General features: G+C 53.6%; 1 protein-coding gene across 2 annotated transcripts in view; it reads left to right on the top strand.

Annotated features, from left to right (window-relative positions):
- Window positions 1-2,029: 2,029 nt before the first annotated feature.
- LOC144113624 (uncharacterized) overlaps window positions 2,030-24,426 on the top strand; it is a 51,624-nt gene continuing 29,227 nt past the window's right edge. The window contains exon 1 of one of the 2 annotated variants that reach the window (XM_077646785.1): window positions 2,030-2,255. In XM_077646785.1, coding sequence (XP_077502911.1) covers window positions 2,210-2,255 — 46 coding nt within the window. In that variant the 5' untranslated portion in view covers window positions 2,030-2,209. The other variant, XM_077646787.1, reaches the window with a different exon arrangement.

The raw sequence follows: 24,426 nt of genomic DNA, 5'->3' as shown, positions 1-24,426 counted from the left end.
AGGCTTGTAACAATGTAGTTAATAGTGCTGCTGTGCACCCACAAGGTGGCGCACAGCAGCAGGAGAACGTCTATCCCGTGACAAAAGAACGTTCCCTCTGCCCCATTTTTTTCCCTCTCAACGTTTCTTGCGCCGAAATGCACTAACCGAATCTTCATGTTATGCGTAACCTCCTAACCTACTGCCTATCTTCAAGCGTGCGCCGTTAGGGCTGCGAGGAGGCAACTTCGTCCAAGTTCCACCACTTCGCTCTCCTTTTCTTTCTTTTCAACTAGTCTCGAGCGGACCAAACTTTCTGTGAAAGTGTATCGTATATATGCATGCTGACATACGCATCCCCGAACTCCGGCGGCAAATATCCACAACTTATGCAAAACTCGATGGCGTGACGCCTATACAGAGTGTTTTGGAAAGCGCACGCCCGCTGGCACACTGCTTACTTTGTGCCTTTTGTATTTATTTTATATATATGTTTGTTTCGGCGTTCTTCGCTCGAATCGGCAGACGTCTGTCCTTTTTACAGGCGCGCTTCGCGTTCGAGGGAGGAGCGGCGCAGTTGGGGGGGCTTGCAGCGGCTGCGCTGATTTCCCATGACTCTGCGAGGAGCTGGCGCGCGCGCGCGACCCCTCCAAGAAGAAGGGTGCGTTCGCACAGCAGCATCGCGATAGGATCGCAACCAACGCGCGCCATACTCGATGCTCGCCGAGGCAACACCCCGCAATGTGGCCATCAAGAAGAGCAAGCGAAGCGCGCCCTTTGCGCGAGAGATGAAAAGAACGGGCGAAGCGGAGCGCCGTCAGAGTAACCAGCAGGCCAAAACCACTCCCGCTCCTCCACTTCTTCCAGCCGCCCTGTACGGAGCACAATATCTGACGACCCCCCCCCCCCCCCCCCCCCCCCTCTTGTAGAAGCCGTGCAGGTGGGCTCCCATAAGGTCCCCCTCGTCTTGTTCCCTCGTCGGGGGAGCGCCGCCGCCGCCCGCATCTCCTACGCTTCGCTTCGGAATGCGGAACTGCGCGCGCGGGGGCCGATCGACTTTGCACTTAATGTCGTTCGCGCAAGTTTTAAAAGTTTCCAGGCGGTGTTTTATGCTCATTACTGTTATTATGTAATCCTCGCGATGCGTGCGCATTCTTTCTTCCCTGCACCGTAGTAGCGTTCGGGTACACGCGATGTCTTCGAGATTACACCAGGAGGGGGTACCATGCCATGACCGAGGGCCTGAAGGGTCGCCAAAACAGCCGAATCGCCGCAAAAGTGAACGCTCTCGGCACTTTGCCGAAGCGGCCGTTGTCGCGGAGCGAGCGTTTTGAAAGGGGTGGGAAGTGCGCGGCTTGTTTACGAGCGCCGAGCACGCACTTGGCCGAGCGCGAATGTCGAGGGGGGAACGAGCGCTGTCGACGTCCCCGCAGTCACGCTCACGGCTTTTTGCTCCCGTTGCGCGCACAGACAGAGGCACAGACGCGTTTGGTAGTGGGAGGATTGAACGAGCACTTTCCATAACTCGCTGCTCCCGTCGCCCGTGAAGTGTCGCTACATAGCCTCCCTGCGCAAGTGAACAAGATGAAGGAAACGGTTTAATTGGGGCGCGCTTCGGATGAGCGCTGCGATAACGTTACATCAACGCTTGACAACATCAAGAGCATGCGGGGAGTCTCTTCTATAGCTTGTCTAAATAGAGCGCATGTCTTCGCGAATAGCACAAGTATGGAGAGCAACAAACACGTGGAAAGCGCTCTGCCGGGGTTGGCCGGTAATCGGACCATCGGGGTCGAGCCGTGCTCTCGGAGTTCACGGCCGGGAGCGAACGAGCGGGGCCGTGAAAAACGAGAGCCATTTTTTTTTTTTCACCCTGCGCCGCTGCGGTGCAGGGAACGCGGCGCCGCAGGTGGAAGCCGGGCCCAGCGGCAGCCTGTGCTGGCGGGACGAGCGACGCCGACGCGGCGGCGGCTGGGGGGCACCGGTCCGCGTTCCCTCTCCCTGCGCGTCCCACAGTTGCCCGACGCCCGCCGACCGCTTTTTCCTGCTGACGCAAGACGCAGCCAGTCTCGTAGCACGCCTCGGTCGACGCTCGTCGCTCGAGCGACGCCATTCTCGCCGACGCGTCGCCCGATAGTTTCCTCGGCGACGGGATAAAACCGCAGCGATAAGCGTTCGCGGGCCCCGGCAATCCCTGGCCACAAGGCCGGCCAGGGCTCCCCTCTCCACTATGCTCTTCAACTCGGCTACCTACCGGGCCCAGCGGCGGCAGCCAGGTAAGCGGCCGTTGGGCTCTTGTTTACGGCGACCGCTGGCGCCGCGTGCGCCCGCGAATCTGGCCGCGCCTCTGTGCCGCGTACGCGAGAGAGCGAACGGACCAGCTGTCGTGACTTGGAGTCGGCCGCCGCCCCTGGCGCGTGAAGATGGAGCCAGGTGAGGCCCGCTGGCGCCTAGTGCGTGATACGTGCGCGTTGCCCGCAGAGCAAACCCGTGGCTTCTTATCTCCCCCTCTCGCGTGCCAGGAAGTGTATAGGTAAACGTCGTGCGGTGGACCGCTGTTCGCACGAAGGGCTGTGTGCATGTGTGTGTCTTGTCGCGGTCGGCTCACGTTACGTGCTGTGCGGTGTTCCCCAAGAAACTGAGGTGCGAGCAAGCAACGTCTGTCTGCACTTCGCGCAGTCGCGGTCGTCGTCATGTGGTGCTCATACTCCGGGCTTCGCGGTGAAGCGCGCGAGAGTCGTTCTACCGGTTTGAAGCTGGGGAGTCCGACCAAAGAAAGGGTCGTGTGAAATTCCACTCGCTGCTTTCCCGCTGCAAAGGATGCATCCAGCGTGCTTGATGTTCCCAGCCGCGAACGCGTATCGTTTGACGCCGCATGCAGCGGTGCAGATCTGAGTGCGAGGCTTATATCACTGCTTCATTTCAGGTTACGAGTTTTATGCCATTCCGCGCATGCGGTACTTCGTTGGCTATGCCTCATTTCGATTTCTTTCTTGTTGCCTTCGCGGTGCAATGCATATGAGTGCTGGAGGGCTCGAGGAGACGCTCTGGGCTGGCATCAACGCAGGCTGCGTTGCGCATGCGCTGATAAGGCGCAGAGCTGCTTCTCGGGTTCTTGCACGGCTGACGTTCGTCAGCTCACCCGTGCAAGTATGTATGACTCACTGCGGTCTTTTTGTGACTCAAGGAAAAAGTTATCAGCCGCTCCTTCTGGATTCCATATATGCGCGTGCATGGCCACACCAGACTGGCTTCGCAAGTGGCCCGCACAAGCTTCCATTACTGATTGCCTAGTTTTGGTGTTGCTTGTGTCCGTCTTGCGGAGCTAGAATGTGCTTACTTGAATATTTTCTTGGCTCAGTGGTTAGTGCGCTCGGCTACTGATCCAGAGTTCCCGCGTTCGAACCCGACCGCGGCGGCTGCGTTTTCATGGGAGGCAAAACGCTAAGGCGCCCGTGTGCTGTGCGATGTCAGTGCACGTTAAAGATCCCCAAGTGGTCGAAATTATTCCGGAGCCCTCCGCTGCGGAACTCTTTCTTCTTTCACTCCCTCATTTATCCCTTCCGTTACGGCGCGGTTCAGGTGTCCAACGATATACGCGACAAATACTGCGCCATTTACTTTCCCCCAAAAAAACTATTATTATTATTTGAGCATTTTCTTGACGGAAGTTAACTTCAACGCTCTGCTTCGCGTTTTTCCCTGGGCTTCGTGGCAGCAGCGCCGCAAATTTGATCTGATTCTGCGATGTATATACGCCGTACGCTGCTTTGGTTAGCTCGTTGCAGCGTTCTGTATTGGCGCTTTTCTTTTATATCTCGATTTCACCACGCGCAGCAAGTAGCAAGCAGAACCGTGTCTTCTTCGTGTTCGCCGAAAGCAATGGCGCAACAAGGCCGCAATACGCAGGGGTGTCCCGTTGCACACGTCTTGTCCGTTTCCTCTCAAGGAACAGCGCGCGTTGCTATGGCATATATATCCCCGAGGAAGGCGTGTACGGGAACGTGGAAGCCCCGTGCAAGTGCGGCGCGAGCAGCCCAAGTCTCGCTAAACTGAGCACAGGGCACCTGGGGACACGCGGCAAAGCACTCCACGACTAATTAAACTCGAGGCTGAAAAAATCCTGGAAGAAGTCGAGCCTTCTTTCCAGAGGCGCGCGGCAGCCACGGGGGATCCGCCTGCGACGTGTTTAATGCGGACGGCACGCCTCGCTCTAGTAAGCGGCCTAAGTGCTCCGACCAGGTGCGCAAGGACAGGCGGAGACCGTAATCGCCTAATTGAAGGCTTCGTGGCACAGCGCAGCCTCGCGGATGATGCTCGGTTCAAGGTCAGTCTTAAGGCCCGTAATGGCTCTTGCCAAAGAGTCAAGCTAAGCTAGCCGGGTTCATTTGAACTGTGCGCCCGTTATTTGGGCGCTGTTTATACAACCATCAATTGTCATTAGGGGGCGCGTGTCGGACACCAGGCCGAGAGAAATAGATCGTAAAATGCGGGGCGGAATTGCGGGCAGCCAAAAATCAATCTTCCGCCGGTTATTTGTCAGAAATGAAGGAACAAAGTTGCGTGAACAGCGTGCTTCGGTTTTTAGCTGGACTCGGCCTCGCGCGCTGATCTTTAAATCTAGGGTTGTGGTAATATCCGATCTTGACCTTCTGCAGTTGGCAGAAACCGTATGGTTTGCGCATGAAGAACCTTGACCCAAACAGACTGATATGTAATAGGGAAATGTGTAATATTTTTTGTCCATTTATGGTAAGGGCAAAAATGCTACACACGGTTTTGTGGAACGTTTTTTGTGGCAACACTGCGATGTAGCCCCGGGACACTTCCTGATTAAATAAAAGCTGGCTCGTCACCTGCACCGGCGCCTTCACAAAGACTGAGCGGAATGCTTCGCTTGCCGCGCTTCTATATCAAAACCAGCGCGACACGCGTCGTCTTTACCCGCGCAAACCTTTTCAAACGCCGGGCCATTCATACCGGAAGCGCTTTAAGGCTATTGTCATCATCAGCACCCATGTTTGTTTGCAAACATCAAAATCGTGTGCATGTTTGGTTAACTTTTTTTTTTAGGAGTGGGCGGCAGATATTAAAACTTCAACGCATTCGAAAAAAAAATTTCGACAGATACATTTAGGAACACTTACGTGTGACAATTCGAAAGCGTTATATTTAGAACTGCTCCCGCCGCGGTGGCTCAGTCGTTAGGGCGCTCGGCTACTGATCCGGAGTTCCCGGGTTCGAACCTGACCGCGGCGGCTGCGTTTTTATGGAGGCAAAACGCTAAGGCGCCCGTGTACTGTGCGATGTCATTGCATGTTAAAGATTCCCAGGTTGGTTGGTTGGTAACAACTTTATTCAAAAGTCCTGCGGAGCTTTCGCCGACGGGGCCTTAGGTCTCCCACGTGGGGACGTCGAGGTGTTGCCTCACCGTCGCCTCGCGGGCCTGCTGGACGGACCAGAGTTGGTCACCGACACTGGGGTTGCGCAAGGCAGCGGCCCACCGCGGCGGGAGGGTTCCGGAGTTAGCACCGTCAGGGTTTTTGCTACAGTCCCAGAGCATGTGGGTTAAAGTTGCTATGGCAGTGTGGCAGACCTTGCATATTCGTCGGGTATGTTCCGGGGTAGAGTCTGTGGTATTGTGCCCGGTTGGGGTACGTGAGCGTCTGCAGTTGTCTTGAGGGCCACCGCGTGCGCCCTGTCCAGCTTGTCGTTGGACGGAGGGAAGGTTCGGCGGGCCAGGCAGAGGGCCTTGGTAATTTCGTTGTATGTGGTCAAACAGTCTTTGGTGCTGTCTCATGGACGACGGTCGCCGGCGCGGTTCGCGAGCTCGCGCGCCTTGGCGTGTGCCGTCTCGTTTCGGTTGCGATATGTGGTCGAAATTATTCCGGAGCCCTCCACTGAGGCACCTCTTTCTTCTTTCACACCCTCCTTTATCCATTTCCTTCCTTTATCCCGGCGAGGATCAGGTGTCCAACGATAATGAGACAGATACTGCGCCATTTCCTTTCCCCAAAAAACCGATTATTATTCTTATTAGAACTGCACTAAGTAGATCAACAAATTAGTGTTGAAAATTGGCTGACATCGGATGTCCGTGCACGTTAAAGATGCCAAGGTGGTGGAACTTATTCCGGAGCCCTCCACTACGGCACCTCTTTCACTTCCTCCTTCCTCCTTTCCTTTACGGTGCGGTTCGAGTGTCCATCGAAATGTGAGACAACTACTGCGCCATTTGCTTTCCTCAAAAATCAGTTTTGAACTTTCTTTTCACCCAATCATTACTCTTAGGTGAAAATGCGCTTGTTGATATGTCATGTATATTTAGGTTGCTAATGAAAGCAAATGTCGTAAACAAACTGCAGATTTGGAAAAGCTTTAATCTATTGAATGAAAGAGACTTTTTAACCACCTCCTCTTTGGCGCCTGACAGCCTTAGCTACTTAAAGTGCCATAACGCCCAACACTCTGCAATAACTAGTACGGCTGCCTGCAAAGCGGAAAACAAAGTCCCCTAAAAGTTTCATAGGTCACAGTGGGCATTGCCAGCGGAAATGAGGTCAACTTATAAACTGCATCAGGAGCTTGGTGTATGTAGAGGCAGCATAGAAAGGCTCAGGACTGGTTGTAGCAGTCATGCAGGAGGAAGAAGACGTAAAAAGAATTGGTGGAGATGGTCAGTCTGTGTTCTCGAGCAGTATTACGAGACAGAAGACGACGCGTGCAGTGGCGCGTGGAGCAGTGCTCGCGCTTGGCCCGCCGGCCAGTGAGGTCGCCTTGCCATCACGCGTGCATCGCAGTACGTAGCAGCCTTTGCGCTCTTGCGCGTGCACTTCCAGCGCCGTGCCGCCGAGAAGGAACCCTCTTAGCCTGAGCAAGAGTTGGCGCAGAAGAGAGGAAGAAGACGGCGATATGCTCTGATTGCGCCACTTTGTTCTGCACTGCAGTGTTATTAACGCGACCATTGTAGGCGGCTCTCGAAGCACTACTAACCTGACGTAGTACGCTGCCGCGGGTCGCGTGAAAGTCATCTCACCTGAAGGTTAACCGTAGGTGCCGGCAGGTTTCCCTCACTGGGGCGCTGCTACAACGTTCTTCACGTGCGTCGAAGGCCAAGACGTGCTGTCATGCACTGACCAAATCCACAGTGGGATGAATAAACGGACACTTACAACAGCTTGAACGCCATGGGTTTATTTTTTTTTTCTTCGGGAATGTGCCGCTCGTTGTCAGTCCTATGGCCAGATCTCGGCCTCCGAGCAAGCGGCGGCCTCCGGGCGGCTCTGCAGGGAGCCCTTGGTGCGGGCTAGCACGCTGAGAGAGGGCGCCGACTCGTCCTACGGCAGTGGCAGGCGGCGGCGTACATTGGTTTTCTTCGCGTTCAGCTCTAGCTGGCTGGACCAGAGTACCGCCTTCTTCACCACTTCCCAGTCCTTGGTCAGGTTCTTCAGCTTTCGGTACGACGCCATTAGCTTCAGGCTCACGAAACCCCCGCTGTTGCGCCGCACCTGGTTCTGAAGAAACTTGTGCCGATGGAGGCCTTCGTCCGAGAAGTACGATTCGAGTTCGGTCACTATTCGGCACTCGATCTCCTCCTCCTCTCTGGACTGGCCGTTGTAGCACGATAAGTAGCCGGAATCTTGCAGGTTGGCGCACTCCTCATCGTCCCAGCGGAGGCTGCGGTTGACCCTCTCCTTCCACGCCATGCCATCGCCTTCAGCCATCGGCGCTCCTTCCGCAGCCCCGCTAGCTGAACTCTGGTCGCTGCGTCCTTCGCCAGACATTGCGAGGTGCACGTGATGATCGTTTGGCTACCTTCCTTCGAAGTGGTCGAGCTGAACGTGCGCCCCGTGCTTCGTTCTCCTCGAGGCGATGGCGTGGCGCCGCGTGCTCTCGCGCTCTGCTGTCCAGGTTGCCTGCCCTCAAGTTTCCCGCGCCGATTGCAGCGCGCCCGCCGCGGTGGCTCAGTGGTTAGGGCGCTCGACTACTGATCCGGTGTTCCCGGGTTCGAACCCGACCGCGGCTGCTTCGTTTTTATGGAGGAAAAACGCTAAGGCGCCCGTGTGCTGTGCGATGTCAGTGCACGTTAAAGATCCCCAGGTGGTCGAAATTATTCCGGAGCCCTCCACTACGGACCTATTTGTTCCTCTCTTCTTTCACTCCCACCTTTATCCTTTCCCTTACGGCGCGGTTCAGGTGTCCAACGATATATGAGACAGATACTGCGCCATTTCCTTTCCACCATAAACCAATTATTATTATTATTATTATTATTATTATTATTATTATTGCAGCGCTTTCGCGGCGCCACTGCACGAGCACACTGTATCTGGGGGTACGACGTGCGTCCGCTGTCTGCTGGTGCCGCACGCAGCGTGCGTCTGCTTGATGCGGCCATGCATGGAGCAAAACATTACGCGAGTAAATGTGGTAAATAGCTTGCTATTTGCTCTTTTTTATCCTTTCTAGAAGATTTCAGTCAACTTCACAGGAGCGTTTTATTGTAAACTTAAGAACAAACACCACACACGTAGAGTGCTGCCTAGACATGAACAAATGACGTATTTTGATTCAACAAAACACAGTAATTAGAAAATGTACGGGAGTATTGAATGAACTTTACATCCTTACGATGTATTTTTACGGTTTGTTTGCTTTTCTTACTTCAGGGCTAGTACAATTGAACAAAGAAACGCAAACAACGGTATATGGGTTTGATAACTACGTAAGAGAACCAAGAAACGATCCTACTCGTGCTCTGTGCAGCTTGCTGGGAGAGCATAATGATAATTGGTTTTTGGGGAAAGGAAATGCCGCAATATCTGTCTCGTATATCGTTGTACACCTGAACCGCGCCGTAAGGGAAGGGATAAAGGAGGGAGTGGAAGAAGAAAGGAAGACAGAGGTGTCGTAGCGGAGGGCTCCGGAATAATTTCGACCACCTGGGAATATTTAACGTGCACTGACATCGCACAGCACACGGGCGCCTTAGCGTTTTTCCTCCATAAAAATTAATGTGGATTAGCTCAGCTAATCCAGGATATACAAAGCGAAAAATGTCGGCGTTCACTATGTTCATTGCCGTTGGCGTTGACAATGTTCAAGACGGCGATGGCTTTGAGCAAAGAAAGGGCGCATAACTGGCTCCCTGGATATGCGGACGCCTCATTCGTGCGGTGGTCAGAGAGAGATGTGGCCTGAATGCATTAGCCGCTGACAGCGTCGCGGCTGACATGCGGCACTGCAGCAATAGCTAGGCCGCAGCGTTCATTTGGCGATCAATCTCTCGCGATCAACCATTAACTGCATGCCACCTCCCAGGGTGGCAGGGAGGGCGCGCTGCCTATCCAGTGTGCGGAACGCAATCAAAGCAGGCTTTTTCAGTTGGACACCAACGCTACGTACATGAAAGCGAGATTGAGGTCTCCACTGACCCACAGAACGGGTTGTGCGCCTTTCCTTTCGTGAAAATGACGGCCTTTGCAAAGTTGTCAACCCCAATGAACTCTGTGAACGCCGTCGGCTAATTTGTTTTGTTTCGTTTTTGAGGAAAGGAAATGGCACAGTAACCGTCTCACCTATCTCGGTGGACACCCGAACCGGGCCGTAAAAGAAGCGATAAAGGAGGGAGGGACAGAATAAAGAGGGAACTGAAACTTGAAAGCTGGATTTTGAGAAAAGGCGTGGCGCTGCGCAGCGGCCGAACACCTGTGGCTCGGTGCTACTAGTGGCGCATGCGGAGTAGTGACTAGGGAGCGAGAGAGAGGGAAATATCCGCGGCGAGGCGCGCGTTGTGACGTCATGTGTCTCCTCGGAGCACCGCCACGGCGAAATCGCAAGTTCGCGGCCAGTAAAGCTTTTGCTTTAAAAACGCAGCCGCCGCGGTCGAGTTCGAACCCAGGAACTCCGGATCAGTAGCCGAGTGCGCTAACCACTGAGCCACCGCGGTGGGAGAGCAGTGGTGGTGGTTTCTATGTAGACGCGGGATTACTGTTACTGCGGTCTGTCGGCAATTGCTCCATCTGAGCGCCTTAATTTAAACGGTGTGTTTTTACCACCGTACCGCAAAGCCAGTGTTCTCGAAAAACTTCGTGTTTTTATTAGTGTTGGCCGCTGAGTTCATGAACGCTAAAGCGGCAACTCCATGGACCCTTCCTCACGTATGTGCGGAGGGCCTGCGCCCAGCGCCGCGCCGCGACGGGCGTCGAAAAGGGGAATGCACCTCTGTGCTCCTGGTGCCGGCTCCTTCCCCCTCTCGAGCCGACGGAAATAATTTCAAGGTGTGAAGGAAAGGTTCTGGGGGGCGCTTAAAGGACAACTTAAACCGCAAAGAAAAGTGGGGGGAACCTGAAAGAGCTCCAATCCATGAAAAAAAAAGTCCCCGAGAGCCCCGTGGTCCTCCGATTGTTGTATAACGGACCCCGCTTCCGACGCGCGCTCAAGTGCCCGAGCGCAGGCGCGGATATCTGACATGTACCGATATCTGCGCCCCTCTCGCGCCTGTTTGCGCGTCGCGCATGCGCAGGCAGGGTCCAGCGTATGCCCCTGCGCGTAGGCGCTCCGCCCGTACGCATAGGATGTGTCCATCGAGTTGGGGCTCGATAGTACACGAAGCGAGGGACGGCGTCCAACAGAACGTTCAGCCTGCTCTGAATGCACAGGAGTGCCTCACTACCTTCACAGAATAACCTTGAGTGCGCCGCTATTCGTGGTCGCGCTATTTGATGTTAAATGCGCTAAGTTCCGGATACGAAGTCATTTATTTATTTATTTATTTATTTATTTATTTATTTATTTATTTATTTATTTATTTATTTTCAGAATACTGCAGACATTTTGCTTAGGTCCAAGCAGGAAGGGCACAAAGATATAACATATAAGTGCAATCATTCAGGGATAAAAGCACGCACGACAAATAAAATTGAAGATGCCTCCACGGTATCTAAAGTACATCATGAAAGGCCTTTAGAAAGTCACTGACGGATACAACACTCTCACGGAGACCATTTCAGTCCGTAATGGCAGATTCACACGACAGTCAGGTGGCCCGCGGCCCGCGCATCACGTGTTCATGCGCCACTAAAAACTGGCCTGCGATCCGATGACGTCAAGCGGATGCGACGGACCAAAAGAGCAGACGACGCGCTGGGTGTACCACTGTTGTCAGGTTATTTTAAAGTGTTTGGCAACGCTGGTCAAACTGGTTTTTCCTCCCGACCCATGACTGCGACTGAATAGTGCAGGTGCGGCCTTTGTCCAATTCCTCAACGGTCTGGGCCGTGTGGCTAGACCAGTCGATCACTTCGTCATGGTAGCGAACGCAGTGCAGCTTGACAAAAAGGCGCGCCAGCTCAAGGCCACTCAGCGAAATGCGGCAGCCGAAATACTGGCAAGATTGGTGGTTGCCAGAGCTGGCGAGCGCATCTTCGCGGGCCGCCGCTAATTCCCGCGAGGGGAGAGGCACTTGAACTTCCTTGGTTGTCCAGTCCGCGGGCCAACAGCACGCCTCTCGATTTGGTGACGCACGAACACGTGATGCGCGGGCTGCGGGCGAACAGTCCGTCGTGTGAATCGGCCATAACCGTCCTCGGAAAAAAAAAAGAAAATTTAGAAGCGTTAGTTTTCGTGAAACGATGATCGGGATGATGAGTTGGACGCGTTTCTGAAAACTGTACATAGCATTACGCCGATAAAAGGGCTGGTTCACTGATCCGCCACAAAGACAGGCTACAGCAGTTACAGAACCGAGACGGCACCTTGCAATTCCCAAAATGGTTGTTGATATTGGCCTTTTGGGCGCTTTCATTGCGTTCGCCCCAAAAAATTCTCCAAGCATCCGATATCTTTGCTTTCGGCGTACTTGATTGTTTATTTCTTTTTTTATAAATTCTAATTTAGCTTCTACACACGGGTCTAGAGTTCACTAAGGCGGCACTTTGGGCTAGTTGATATGACAGCGGAAAGATACGGCGCTGGAGAGACATGGCACACTGTGTATCACTTGCGTCCTGTTCCGCCCGGGATGTGTCGAAAAGAAACACGGACAGCATTCTCGCATCCTTCTCAAGTGCCGCTCTCGTCTCAGCGTTTTCAATTGGCACGGCGTCCTTGCTTGCCCCTCCCACAAGCCCTTCAACGGTCTTGCCTTTTCCGTCCCCACTTTCTCTTCTCACTGGGCGCCTTTCTGAATATCCTCCTACTGGGCATGCGTTCCTCAGGCGCACAGAAGGCTTCATGTAGCATTGATAGTTTTCTCTCGCCAACAATACCCCTTCCTGCTCCCCCCTCATCCCACGTCTGCCTGCGTGGAGCTATGCGAGGCAGGAAAGGGAAAAAAAGAGAAACGAGGAGTTCAATCAATCAAATCAATCAGGGTGAAGCGGCCCGTGGTGGCAGTTTGCCGAACTGAACGGCCATTTCCCGGAAAGCTGGGCTTGAATCTATTTTTCCTTCACTGCCCTTAAAACCCAATGCTTTGAATAAATCAGCCCCGCCGCTTTCCATTACAGGGTGAAGCCCTTTACTGAAACTTTTTATCAAGTGTTCAGCCTTTTCCTCCTCCTCTCCGCACGCAACGCACAACGTGTCTATCTCGTGGTACCTGACTCGACATGTCTTAGTCCGCAAAACTCCAGTCCTGGCCTCGAACGACAAAGAGCTTCCCCTGCAATTATCATATATATTTTCTTTGGCAATTTCCTGCTTAAAGATCCTGTATGTTCCCAGTGCTGATTTCGTCAGCATCCCTGTTTTCCACAGAGCTCTCTCTGTTTCTTTAACCTTTTTCTTAACCGATAATTGCTGATTTGCCTCCCGACTGCTGTCCAGATATTTGCTTGTCAATTTTCTACTTCGCTTTCTCCATTTCGCGAGTCAACATCCCTTGTGTACAGGTATCTGAAAACTTTCCTAGCCCACTGCTTTCCCCCCATTTTTCTCGCCGTGTTCTGATAGCCGTTGGCGTTATTGGCGTGTTATGTGCATGCGATGACCGAGTGACGCAAATAACAATGACCGAACAGACTCCGAGACCAAGATTCCTACTACAAGGTCAAGCAGGTGTTGATGCCGTCATCGCGTTAATTTGTGGCCTTTCCATGTATTTTGTCGGAGCGTGGGCTATAATAAGCTCGATTGAGCTAAATCGGACATGCGTCTGGAAGCTCAACCCGTTTACGCTCAAGTGAGTTTGGTCTCGGAACGGTTTACGTCGGGGCGCATCGGCCAGTCAGCATGACATTTTGAGGGCAGCGCAATCTCGCGAAACGGAACAAGGTGGCAAGCAGCCGCTCGCGCTGGCGGCGCCACAGAGACCGCCCTCTAAATGGCGTTGAATTCGTCGGCGTGTCGCGGGTGCGCGCTGGCTCGACCCGCCGCTGTGTTGGATGCCGTCCAAATGGAGAGGGGGCTTCGTCGTTGTCGGTCGCAGATAAACACGCACGCCCGGAATGCTTTTTGAACGACGAAAAGAGCGAGAGAAACCGCGAAGCGTAAAAAGAAAAGCCTCGGCGCAACCGCCGCTGGCAGCAAGAAGACAGGCGCTTCGGCGCTCGCTGTGATTTCGGGGCGCCATCTTCAACCTCTGCCTGGCCGTCAAGCTTCGCTCGGGTGGGCCGCTGGGTCGGCACCGCAGCGGCGACGCTTGGAAGGAGAGGAGCCATATGCCGGACGAGATTCATTACGCATAGCGTATGTGGTGACAGCTCAACGAGCGGCAGCGTTCCGAAGGCTGAAGTAGCACCCGTCGGCTAGCATGTGGTGCATCGGAGGCAGCCGTCTGCCAGATATAAAAGGAGCACTTTTCTTGCGGTTCTCAGAATGCAACTTGTCCAAATAATAACGGCGTATTTAAGTACGCGGATATAGTTATACTCCAGTTTGTATGTGCAAAGAGTTGGTGTGCGAAACCTGAAAACCATCTCTTTCTGAAATCTCACTATAGCCAAGCAAAATTAAAGCTAAAACATCCCTGTTGGCTGCAGCCGCTACAGCTTTGAGCGCAGGTTTGAGGCTCGCACTATGTCCTCCTGTGTCGCTTTCGTTCGTGCATTTTAGGACACCGGGGCTGTTATTTCGCCCTTCATAATTGCCCATTCTTCGCAGAGCAAGCTGACGCGGCCCTTATTTTCTGCCTTGTGATCAGCAGCGTCCAGGAAATAACAGATTGCTGTCCTGCTTGTGCGCGGTGTAGGAAACCTCGCGCGGACTATCTGCGCCACGGAAAAACTCGGGCCGTTCCCGCGTGCAGGTTTTTGCCTTCAGCTCAGCGCTTAGTTCAATGCTCACGTCAGGTTCGCCGGTATCACCGGCGCACATACGGTGTCCCGAATATTCATTTTATTTCTCTGAACATCTACTACGACATTTTAAAGCAGTAGCGTTAAGGCTACGTTCTCCAGAAAATCTGGCGTAGGCGTTGTCGGCGTTGCCGGCGAAAAAAGCAGCTACGAGCGAAGAAGCAGATGCACTTCCTGTAGCCGCCACGATAGTTATGGCGCTCGGCTGCTAAGCCGAAAGACGCGGGTTAGATCCCGGCCGCGGCGGTCGCATTTCGATGGAGGCGAAATGCTAGAGGCCGGTGTATACTGTGCGAGGTCAGTGCATGTTAAAGATCCCCAAGTGCTCGAAACTATTCCGGAGCCCTCCACTACGGCGTCCCTCATAGCTAGGGCACGTGGCATTGTGACGTCATCACAGCCTGCCCACCGGATTCGGAGAAAACTCCCCACTGTGGTAGGTGGCAATTAAATTACTTTTTGGTCGCTCGGGGAGAGAGCAATCTGGGTCTCACAAACACAAGGGGTGGCTGTGTCTGGAACGGCCACCTGCCGTGGCAGTGGCGCATCTCTTTACCGCTGCACCTCTGCGCCAGGAGTGGTAACTCCCCGCGACCTGTGAGCGCAGAGCAGAGTATAACCGTGCCTGCGAAACGATACGCAAAGAGGTTACCCCAGGCTGCTGAAGGCCTGGGCCATTAACGCTATCGCGTCATACCTTTAAGGAGCAGCTTATGGGCCCCCTCCAGATCGTGGACCTGCTGAATCGTTGTCAGTGCTTTGAACTGGATAAGTTATCCAGTGACTCTAGTGCTAACCGGCACTCCGGTACCCCGTCCGAGAACTCTGCTCTTCGCCACCGAGCACAGTTGTCAAGACGAGATTGTCTTGACCCGCAAATGGAGATAATGTGCGCAGTGGTATAGTTGCTAACTCCGTCACTGTCGTGGCTAGTGTCGCCTGTGTTCCTTTTATGCGTTCCCATTTTTTGTCATCTGTACTGTATATCGACTTTAAATTAATATTCGGCGTTTGTGTCTGCGCACAATTTCGTGGAACTTGTTGCAGAGTAACTATACAGAAATGCTCCCAACTTCTCGTGCCTAGTGCGTTAGATTTGTGCGCATAGTGTCGTGCTGGAAGTGGTGCGCGCGTGGTATCCTCCTCAACCTTTTCAGGGTCTTGGTGTTTGGCTGTCGTTGTGTATACAGTGGGTGCGTGCTGATTTCGTGATACTTGTCCGGCTCTGCTGGCGTGCAAACTACAGCCGTCACTTGGGCCGCGGCCGAATGTCTCTGCTGTACAAACAGATAGAAGGCCAGATAGAAGATGATTGTGCAAAGCACAGTGGGCTGAGTTATTGCCTTCTTCACTATTGTGCCCTATCTCCGTTTCCCCTTTCTCTTCCTGCTCGTAAAAGCAGCCGAATAGGTTCGCGCAATCATGATCGCAACTTCAGATAGCGCCGTGCTTTGACCAGTCTGCGTTTTTTTTTTTTCGAGACCGCTGGTTCATTTATATATATTCTCTTTGTAGTAGCGTATCACACGAGGTAATTTCTAACGAATGTTCATCTATACGGAGACAAATTCGCACAGCACCTGCCACGCTTGCTCAGTGGCTGTGACGGTCGGCTGCTGAGCCTGAGGTCGCGGGATCGAATCCAGGACGCGGCGGCCGCGTTTTTATGGAGGCGGAAAGCAAAAACTCCGGTGTTCTGTTTGGTGGGCGACATTAATCCATGAGCTTTCCACGACGCCGTATTTCATATACCAGAAAATTGACAAGCAAATATCTGGACAGCAGTCGGGGGGCAAATCAGCAATTATTGGTTAAGAAAAAGGTTAAAGAAACAGAGAGCTCTGTGGAAAACAGGGATACTGACGAAATCAGCACTGGGAACATACAGGATCTTTAAGCAGGAAATTGGCAAAGAAAATATCTATGATAATTGTAGGGGAAGCTCTTTGTTGTTCGAGGCCAGGATGGGAGTTTTGCGGACTAAGACATATCGAGTCAGGTACCACGAGATAGACACGTATAGTCTCACGGTACGTTGTGAAACGTCGGAAAAAAAAACAAAAACATTCAAGGCAAAGGCAAGCAGTGCTCCGTCAAGCAGTGCCCCTTGACGCCGTTAAGAATTTCGCGTGGTGTAGATGTGCAGCGTGAAATAATACTCTTCAATGCTTATTCTGCCATCGAACGAATTCCTTCCCACGTTTCGTCATTTTTTTTTTTGCGCTTTGAGATCCGTTTCGTTATTCCCACAAGTGTGTCGTCACGCACGCCACGCACGAGCCGCTATCGGCAGCGTATACGGTCTGGATCTTTTTTCTCATTATTACTTTGAGACAATGCATGGAAAGCCGCCTTCGTTCGGGCAACTCGTGGGCAGATTTTACTGTCATTGATTCCGCGCACGCCCCTTTTCTCGCTTCTGGAGCTGCCTGAGCAGGTTAACCCGGCCAGCATACAATATCGACGCATCGCTGTGGAGGAAAAAGAGCAAATAAAAGGAATCTGGACTGTATGACCTCACGTACAGCACGCACGGCACAGTGGGCGTGCGTCCAAAGCTGAACCGTTAAGAATCCGCACAGGCGTGCCGGTTCTGGCCTCTGACGCACTGCATATTAGACGGTCACCGCCGCCCTTCGGCCTGCCTCTTCCCACGAACATCGCGATCTTCTTGCGTCGCTTGAGTGCAACTCGGAATTCATTTTACAAAGTGTGACGGCCTGGTTTGCAATGTTACGTTTGGCGGTCGAGCAAAACTGGGACCTGACCTCGATACACGCAAGCGAGTTTTGACACGCGTTTGTGGTTACTGCAGTGATGTTCTGTTTTCAGACGTCCGCATAAACGGTCAGTTGTGATTGGCTTGACGTCATATCCCGACCCGTATATAAGGTTGCTCGTTTCGAAGAAAGGAACTAGTTTCGTTCGGATAATGCTGGCGCGTACGGCCCCGCGAAGCGGCTGCTGACTGGACCCTCAAGGGGAGATCAGTGGCCCCGTACGCCAGCCTTATCGCCTTTAATCTATAAAGGCGGCAGCTGCAGAGAACAAATGGAATATAAATAGTGTCGGCCTCATACGGCATGAGGCGTATGACTATTTAGGACTAGGCCTCGTCAGGAGAAGCGGTTCCCTTGTAATCTCCCCGGAGGCCGCGCGGAAAGAGCCCGCGCAACTCGCGCGCTGCCGGGCACCCGTGGGCTGTCCCAAACGGTGCCCGGGCAATTTATTATTTCGAGATCCACCTCCATTCCGGATCAAGGCGACCGTTAATCCGAGCTGTCAGATTAACTGCAGCGTCCATTTGCCGCCGGGAGCCGAGCCGATCGGCCGAGATCGAGCCGTGTCGGCCCCATTAGGCGGCGTCCTGATGGCCCTCTCGTCGGAGACGGACGGACAAAGCGGATCCGGGGACGACGCGCAGCGCTCATCATTAGTCCGGCTGCAATTAAACGACGCCACTCGGCGTGTCCGGAGACAGCGCAGCGGGCCCGTGATTGGACGGACGCGCACCGTACGGCACTTACTGCACGCCCGAGCTATGTGTGCGCCCGATGCCTATTTATTTCGTTTCGTTTACCGATAGTTGCTCAGCAGCAGGACACGTTTCGTGAGTCCAGGTGGTCGCATATCTGGCCGGGGGAAACAGCCGGCGGACGGTGTGTTTGTTTAATACGGTATCCAAGGCGAGCAGCCGCGGCCGGTCATTACGAGTGTCCCCCCTTGACGCTGCGCTACACTGCTGGCTCTTGCTTATAGCCACTTGAAAAAAAAAAGTGCGGCAAATGCCACGTTGCTCCACACTTGGTAGCTGCTCCTATCGGTCTCGCTCCAGCAGATGGCACATCCATGGCACCGAACGCCGGCACAGTCGAACGCTCGTGGATGTAAATGAACAGCGACTGGCAGCTGAACTCAGTGCCCGTAATCTACGCGTGCTGTCTGTGCGTGCAGTCGGACATTATTCGCTTAATTGGCATAGTCGCATAAAAGGGGGCTTGGGTGTGTGCGCATCCTCTTCTCGCGAAAGTCTGGGACGGACAGTCAGGTTGAGTGGCTTGCACACGCCGCAGCGGGGTGGCGGCCGGCATATCCGCCTACGCCATAGCTTCTCCTGCGATGCCCGCACGATCCTTGCGCGGCGTGGGCAGAAAGAAAGATGCGCAGAAATGGTGCGCGCGGGACCCCGCCGGGCATCTGGCAGACAAAGCTGGAGGTGGGAGGCTGCGCTTCCAGCGAAGCTACGGGGCAAAAGAGAAGGGGGGGGGGGGGGGGGGCAAACGACCGCTCGCTTTCTCCCTGCGCGGGGCACCTTATCGTGGCACGCCTAGTGTTACCCGGCAACCTTGCCTCTCGGTTTTACTCATCGCGCAGTCAACCGGCCTCCCTTTCCTGCCCCCTTCTTTTTATTTGCAAGACACTGCTTCGGAAAGAGTGCACAGCGAATGAGGATGAGGAGGCGAACACGACCAGCGGCAGAATGCCAGAAATGGAGTTCATGCCCGGCCGCCTCGGAATGCTCTCTTTCGTCTCTGCTGCCACCCACTTGCGAGAATGGCGCGATTCTCCCAGCGCGAGGAGGGACGCTATTTCCCTTCGGCCGGGGAGGGGGGGCTGGCGTTCTAGAACGTTCGTGCCACACGAATCTTGTTTCGTGCCACGAGTGTCCGTCGTTGCGGTCGGCGCGCGCTCTCCCTTGTCCGCTTAATGTGCTCGCGGCCGCCTCGGGACGACGGCGCACGTCTGCGGGCGTGCGCGCCGGCCATGAAATGAGAGCCACGTTGCGCTCAACCCCTCGCACTCCGTCCGCCGCTGCGGTCCGACCGCGACCCCGCGGAGCAAGCAGTGCGCTTCGTGCCGTCGGCAGCGTGCGAATGTTTCTTTGCCCGCGCTTGATGTCTCCTGCCCTCGCACGCTCGGAGAGCCCCCGCGCGTGATCCTGCTCGGGTGGTAATTGTGTTACCTAACACGACGAATCACCGCGCCACTATGCCCCGGAGTACGCTCCCACCCCCATAAACTTGCAAAGGAGCGCCACTTCCACGCAGCCTTTTGGCGAGGGTGTAGGGCGAATCAGTCCCCGTCACGACGGAAATGCACCTTTCATGCAGGAAGCGCTTTGCTCCGTGACACATTGCTGGCCATAATTTCTCCACGGCACTTTGAGTCAAGACTGCAGCCTCACGGGCGCTGTCCGCAGGAAACTGTCGCTGTTGCGTTCGTGCGTCGCGGTATGTTTTATTGCGCCGCTTGCTATCATTATGATCCTGCGCTCAGCAGTACGTGGTAATGGGGGCGCTAGAGCCATGAACTGAGATGACAGCAGTTTGTTCAACCTTATGCCGTTTAGGTCTTAACCAGAAGGAGGCTACTTGCAGCTGCTACTGTGAAGATACGCCGAAAATCATTTTGCCTAGACGAAAATCTTCGTGGTACGGAGTTGGCTGTGCTTTCTTCACTCCATTTGGCGCCCCACTTCGGCCCGAAAGCTACACCTCTCTCCAGATTAAATATATGTCAAGTTGTGATTGTACAAAAATAAAGGCACTGGTTGTGGAAAAAAAAATAATTGGGAGGGGCGGGGGGGGGGGGGGGGGGGGGGGGGGGGGGTGGGGGGGGGGGGGGGGGGGGGGGGGTGGGGGGGCTGAGGCTGATGATGTGACAAGCATGCGCACCCACCTAACAAAACAAAGGCCACGGTTTCCGTTTACCTCGTGATGACTTAGCGCTTTGGAGCTGTCGCCGAGGGGTTAACAAAAGATCCCCCCGACTACAGAGAGCGCCCTCCTTTCAATAGCTTTGAAGTTAGCCACGGTCCAAGAATAGCCCTCTATAGACAACGGTTGACTGCCCCAACGCTGTCGGCTTGCCGTGCTGCTTGGTGCCCGCCTGCGTTGTGCATCAAGCGGAAACTGTATACGACACACGGGCCATGTCCTCATCCTCCTCACCGCACAAACAGAATGGAGGTACCGACGATGTAAGAAGATGTAAATAGCGCCGAACGGTGCCCGCATTTTACGCGCGAGTTTTGTAGGATCGAGAGTATTGTGTTTTGAGTGCTTTGACGAGTACGGGTGGCTTCGAGATAATTTCCACCCGAAGCGCATTGTTTCGAGTTTGCCTGGCAAGATCGCGTTCTTTCAGGGTGCAAGCAAGCGTGTTTTCGTACTGAAACGTTGTAAATCGAGTGTCGCAGTGGAGTGCAGTCACAGGATGTGCAGCCGGCGGCGGCGCGAGCTGCGAGGGTCGGCTGCATGTCGTCCTGCTACTTGTTCACTTGAGGCAGTGAATGGTATGCGTGTGAAAACTTTGCGATTATCGATTCGTTTCTGGCGGCGGATCCAGGGCGTACACACAGAGCTACCACAAAAAAGTACCATGCCTAGAGGTAAAAGCTTGTTTTTTTCTTGTAGCGAGATGTCACTGGATGCCGCCCACGTGCAAACAGATTAAACAAATTACCCACGCTGGGGACGCAGCAGTGAGTTTGGCTCAGTTTACGGCTCGGTTACCGACTACTGCCAGCCGGCTGTGCGGGCTGTGTTTCGTCGTGCCGATCGTTCAGGAACAATCGCAAAAGCTTGGCTGATAGCATTCTGAACGAACTTGGCCTTAGACGAGCTGTTGGGGGCACTGGAGCCAGGCGCATGCGCGGAAGGAGCAGCAAACCATGCTTACCGGGCCCTTGTCGCAAATTCTTAATGGATTTCGGCGGCAGTTCTTCAGGGAGCGCGGACGCCACGCGCTGCCGTGTTCCCTGTCATATTGCTCCTACCTGCACAGTTAGTTCGGCGTAACCGCTTGCGCGGCCGCACGCGAGGATGCAGCCGTTTCAAAGCCCATTGTTGCGTTTGGCCGAGCATGGGTTGAGGGATCACCGCCGCAGCGTCGGTTGAGTAAGGCAGGCAAACTGTATTTACACTTTGTACGCGGAACAACTTGAGTAGCAGCCTCCGCCCTCAGGTCTCAAGTGCACTCTGTCGTCGGAGAATCCTTTGTTGGCCGGTGGTCGCGGCGTCCTCCTCGGAGTCGGGTCTTCATGCCAGCAGCCGTCAGCACCCACGCGCAGCAGGCGTCGGGCCCCAGTTCCGAATCGTCCGGGCCAGCCGATTCCTGGAAAGTCCTTCTCGAAACGAGCCTCCCGCGGCGTCTCTGGGTCACCAAGGTAGCATAGTCAGGGGCCAGGGATGGTCTCCCGAAGCGGCGTTTACATAAACCGGAGTTCATGTAACTCCGGAGTTCATGACAGTCGGAGTTCATGACAGTCGCTCTGTATTCTATTTCTAAAAGGTGAGGGAGGTCGGTTACCACCAGCTTTCGAGATGGAGCGTAAAGGGCGGTTGAAAGGGTACAATGGTGCATTCTCTTTCTCAACCTGCACCTCTTTTGCACACTTCCCTCTCGTGCAGGTAAAGGGGCATCTCCGCATCTCCCTCCTTCCCTTTCGAAGAAGAGTTCGAGAATGCCGTCTGTGAACGAGGGTTTTCGGTTGGGATATTGATGAGGGTGCTCAATATTTTGCAGGTTAATCGGCATCCATAGGTCGGCAAATTCACTCATGAGTGTACTCACGTGGTCTCACTTAAGCTCATTTCAGATCATGATCTGAGTCGTGAGTGAGTCCGGACTCACGTTCAGATCATGATCTGAGTTGTTAGTGAGCCCAGGCTCACATTCAGATCATGATCTGAATTGTGGTGAATCCGGGCTTACATTGAGGTCATGATGTGAGTCATGGTGAGTCCGGACTCGCACTGAGATCATGATCTGAGTCGTGGTCAGTTCGGTCAAGTTTCCTGTGCACTCTTAAATGCTTATTGCGCTTCCGGTCGAGATGATAATGCAAATCAATTTCATTGTTTCCTGATATGTAATTCCTGTGGCTGTTGCACTCATGGAGATTATTAAAACTTGAGAAAAGTTCATTTGTCGTCGCGCTTGGTCTCGTTGGATATTGCCTGTGTCTGGCTGTAACGCGCTTGCTGTGGTTCTTCCTTTGCTGTTTTTAAAATTGTTGCAGAACACATGCAGCGGCCTCAGATACTTGCGTCTCGCGAGCGGCAGCCACAGGCCTCTAGGCCTGTCAGCCAGGCCTGCCTACTGGCTACCTGCAGTTAAGAGCTCATCGCATCACAGGGTTTTAAACATTTTTTTTAGAGGGGGGGGGGTGCATTTTAACTTTCAGTAAGTCATTAGTTCTGAAAGAGACGTAATGACATGATATCCATGTTTGTTACCCATAGCATCGCATAATTACCTTTCTTTTGTTTATGCATACAATCTCCCAAAAAATACTGTCAGGACCCACAGCCAGAATGCCAGCCAGGCCTTATCTGGCATAATGGAATTAAGAAACACGAGGGTCGGAACTAAACGCGGATTTATTTTTTTGCTCAATTATATCGCGTCATACCGTAGTAATGGAAACGCGAAAATTATCCTTACATTTACAGCGCGGCACGAAATCGACAAAACCCTGATCCAACTGGAGAAAGAGGGACGACATGAAGACAACCACGGGCAAGGATGTCTTGCAAACTCGCTCACTTCCCCTGTTTCTGAGTGGCTAGCATCTTTAAGTTTGCGAAGTAGTGCAGAAAGGAGCCGAAAGGCGGAAAGCGATGACGAAAAAGTTGAAGGAAGAGAGGACATTGACACGGGGTGTTAAGGCTGCTGGGCTGTGGGGGGACGGTCGATGGCGCGTTTTTTTCTTCTGTGTGCAGGTGTCCCTTTGTGCGGTTGACGTTGTTAGGGGTCGTTTCATTCGAGTATGAGTCTCTTTCGGTAATTTGCTTCGGTTCCTAGGAACATGCTTTCGTCAGAGTTGATTCTATGGTCTGATCTTCGGAATGTTCGGCTACAGGAATGTGCTCACTTGCGAAGTTGCAACTTCAGCACTGCAACTTTACCCTTTCCAGAAGGGCAAGACGACTTCCGCGATGACTGAAAACAGCTTTGGATCCTCCGCGCGCGCATTGGCTGCGTGGGGCCCGTGGAACGACGGGAGCGTCACGGAATCGCGAAGAGTGATGTGTGTGACGAATGCGGTGCAGTGTAAACACTAGAACACCTGCTCCTTCACTGTGCCGCGTTCGCCGATGCTCGTCGTGATGTGCTCGCGGCCTACAGGGCGCTGGGCATACTACCAGACTCCCCCAAGACGCTATTGTGGCCGCAGGGTAGTGCACGCACCCGTGAGCGAACCTTGGTGAGCCTCTGTGCATTCCTGGAACAGACGGGCTTGACGTCCCGTCTGTTCTCCGTCAGGTAGTTACACGCAGTGACCGAACGCTCCGCGAGTGCTACCTTGGACGATTAACAACTGGACGCCCCACTCCAGTTGTAGTCAACGTAGTGCTGTGGGCGTGTGTTTTTATTGCTTCATCATGAACCAACAACACGCGCAACCTGTACATATTTATTATTCTGTAAATAGTTTTTGTGTATATTACCTGTCCCCCTTATCCTCTCTACCTGTCTCCTCACCTCTTTCATTTCATTTCTCCATTCTGCCTGCTACCCTTTATTTCCGTTGCCCCAGCTCAGGTGCTTCAATATCGTTGGCAGATGCCGGGGCTAGCAAAAATCTTTTCCTTCCTTTTTATTATTTTAATAAACCACTTATTACTACTACACCCCTCTTGGTGCCTGGGGTCGCTGTACAATTTCCCCTCACTCGGTTGATAACAAAGAAGACCAGGCTCAAGATGGGAGCGGCTGGCCCCCTCCTCCGCATGCACTGGTCGAGATGCCACTGTCCCGAACAGTGGCGTGTCGCCTCCGCGAGAAACGCTAGGAAATGCGGTGCGCCACTTTCGTATTGATTTAAACGCTGCTAGAGATTACACAAAAGGGAAAGTCCTCGTCGCCACCGTTAGTTGGCCTTGAGCTTTCGTTGAGTGAGGTTATGGAGCTATGGAGTCTTCATCGTCTAAATTGAATCGCTCGCATCTACATCATCAGGCGGGACAGCAAAGCGTGGCTGGAGGCAGCGATTTACTGCCGATGAAGTACGCGATCATCGGAACGCAACGAAAGGTGCGAAGTGAGCTGCTGCAGTGATACAACGTTCACCTCCCGAGCCCCGACGACAACTCAGCGACACACTCGTCGACAAGCAGTGCGCTCGCATTTACGCATGATAAGA

Source organism: Amblyomma americanum, chromosome 1 (assembly GCF_052857255.1).
Source record: "Amblyomma americanum isolate KBUSLIRL-KWMA chromosome 1, ASM5285725v1, whole genome shotgun sequence".
In the NCBI taxonomy this organism is placed as follows: Eukaryota; Metazoa; Arthropoda; class Arachnida; order Ixodida; family Ixodidae; genus Amblyomma; species Amblyomma americanum.
Note: the sequence above shows the minus strand (reverse complement) of the source record. Positions and strands in the feature narration are given on the sequence as shown.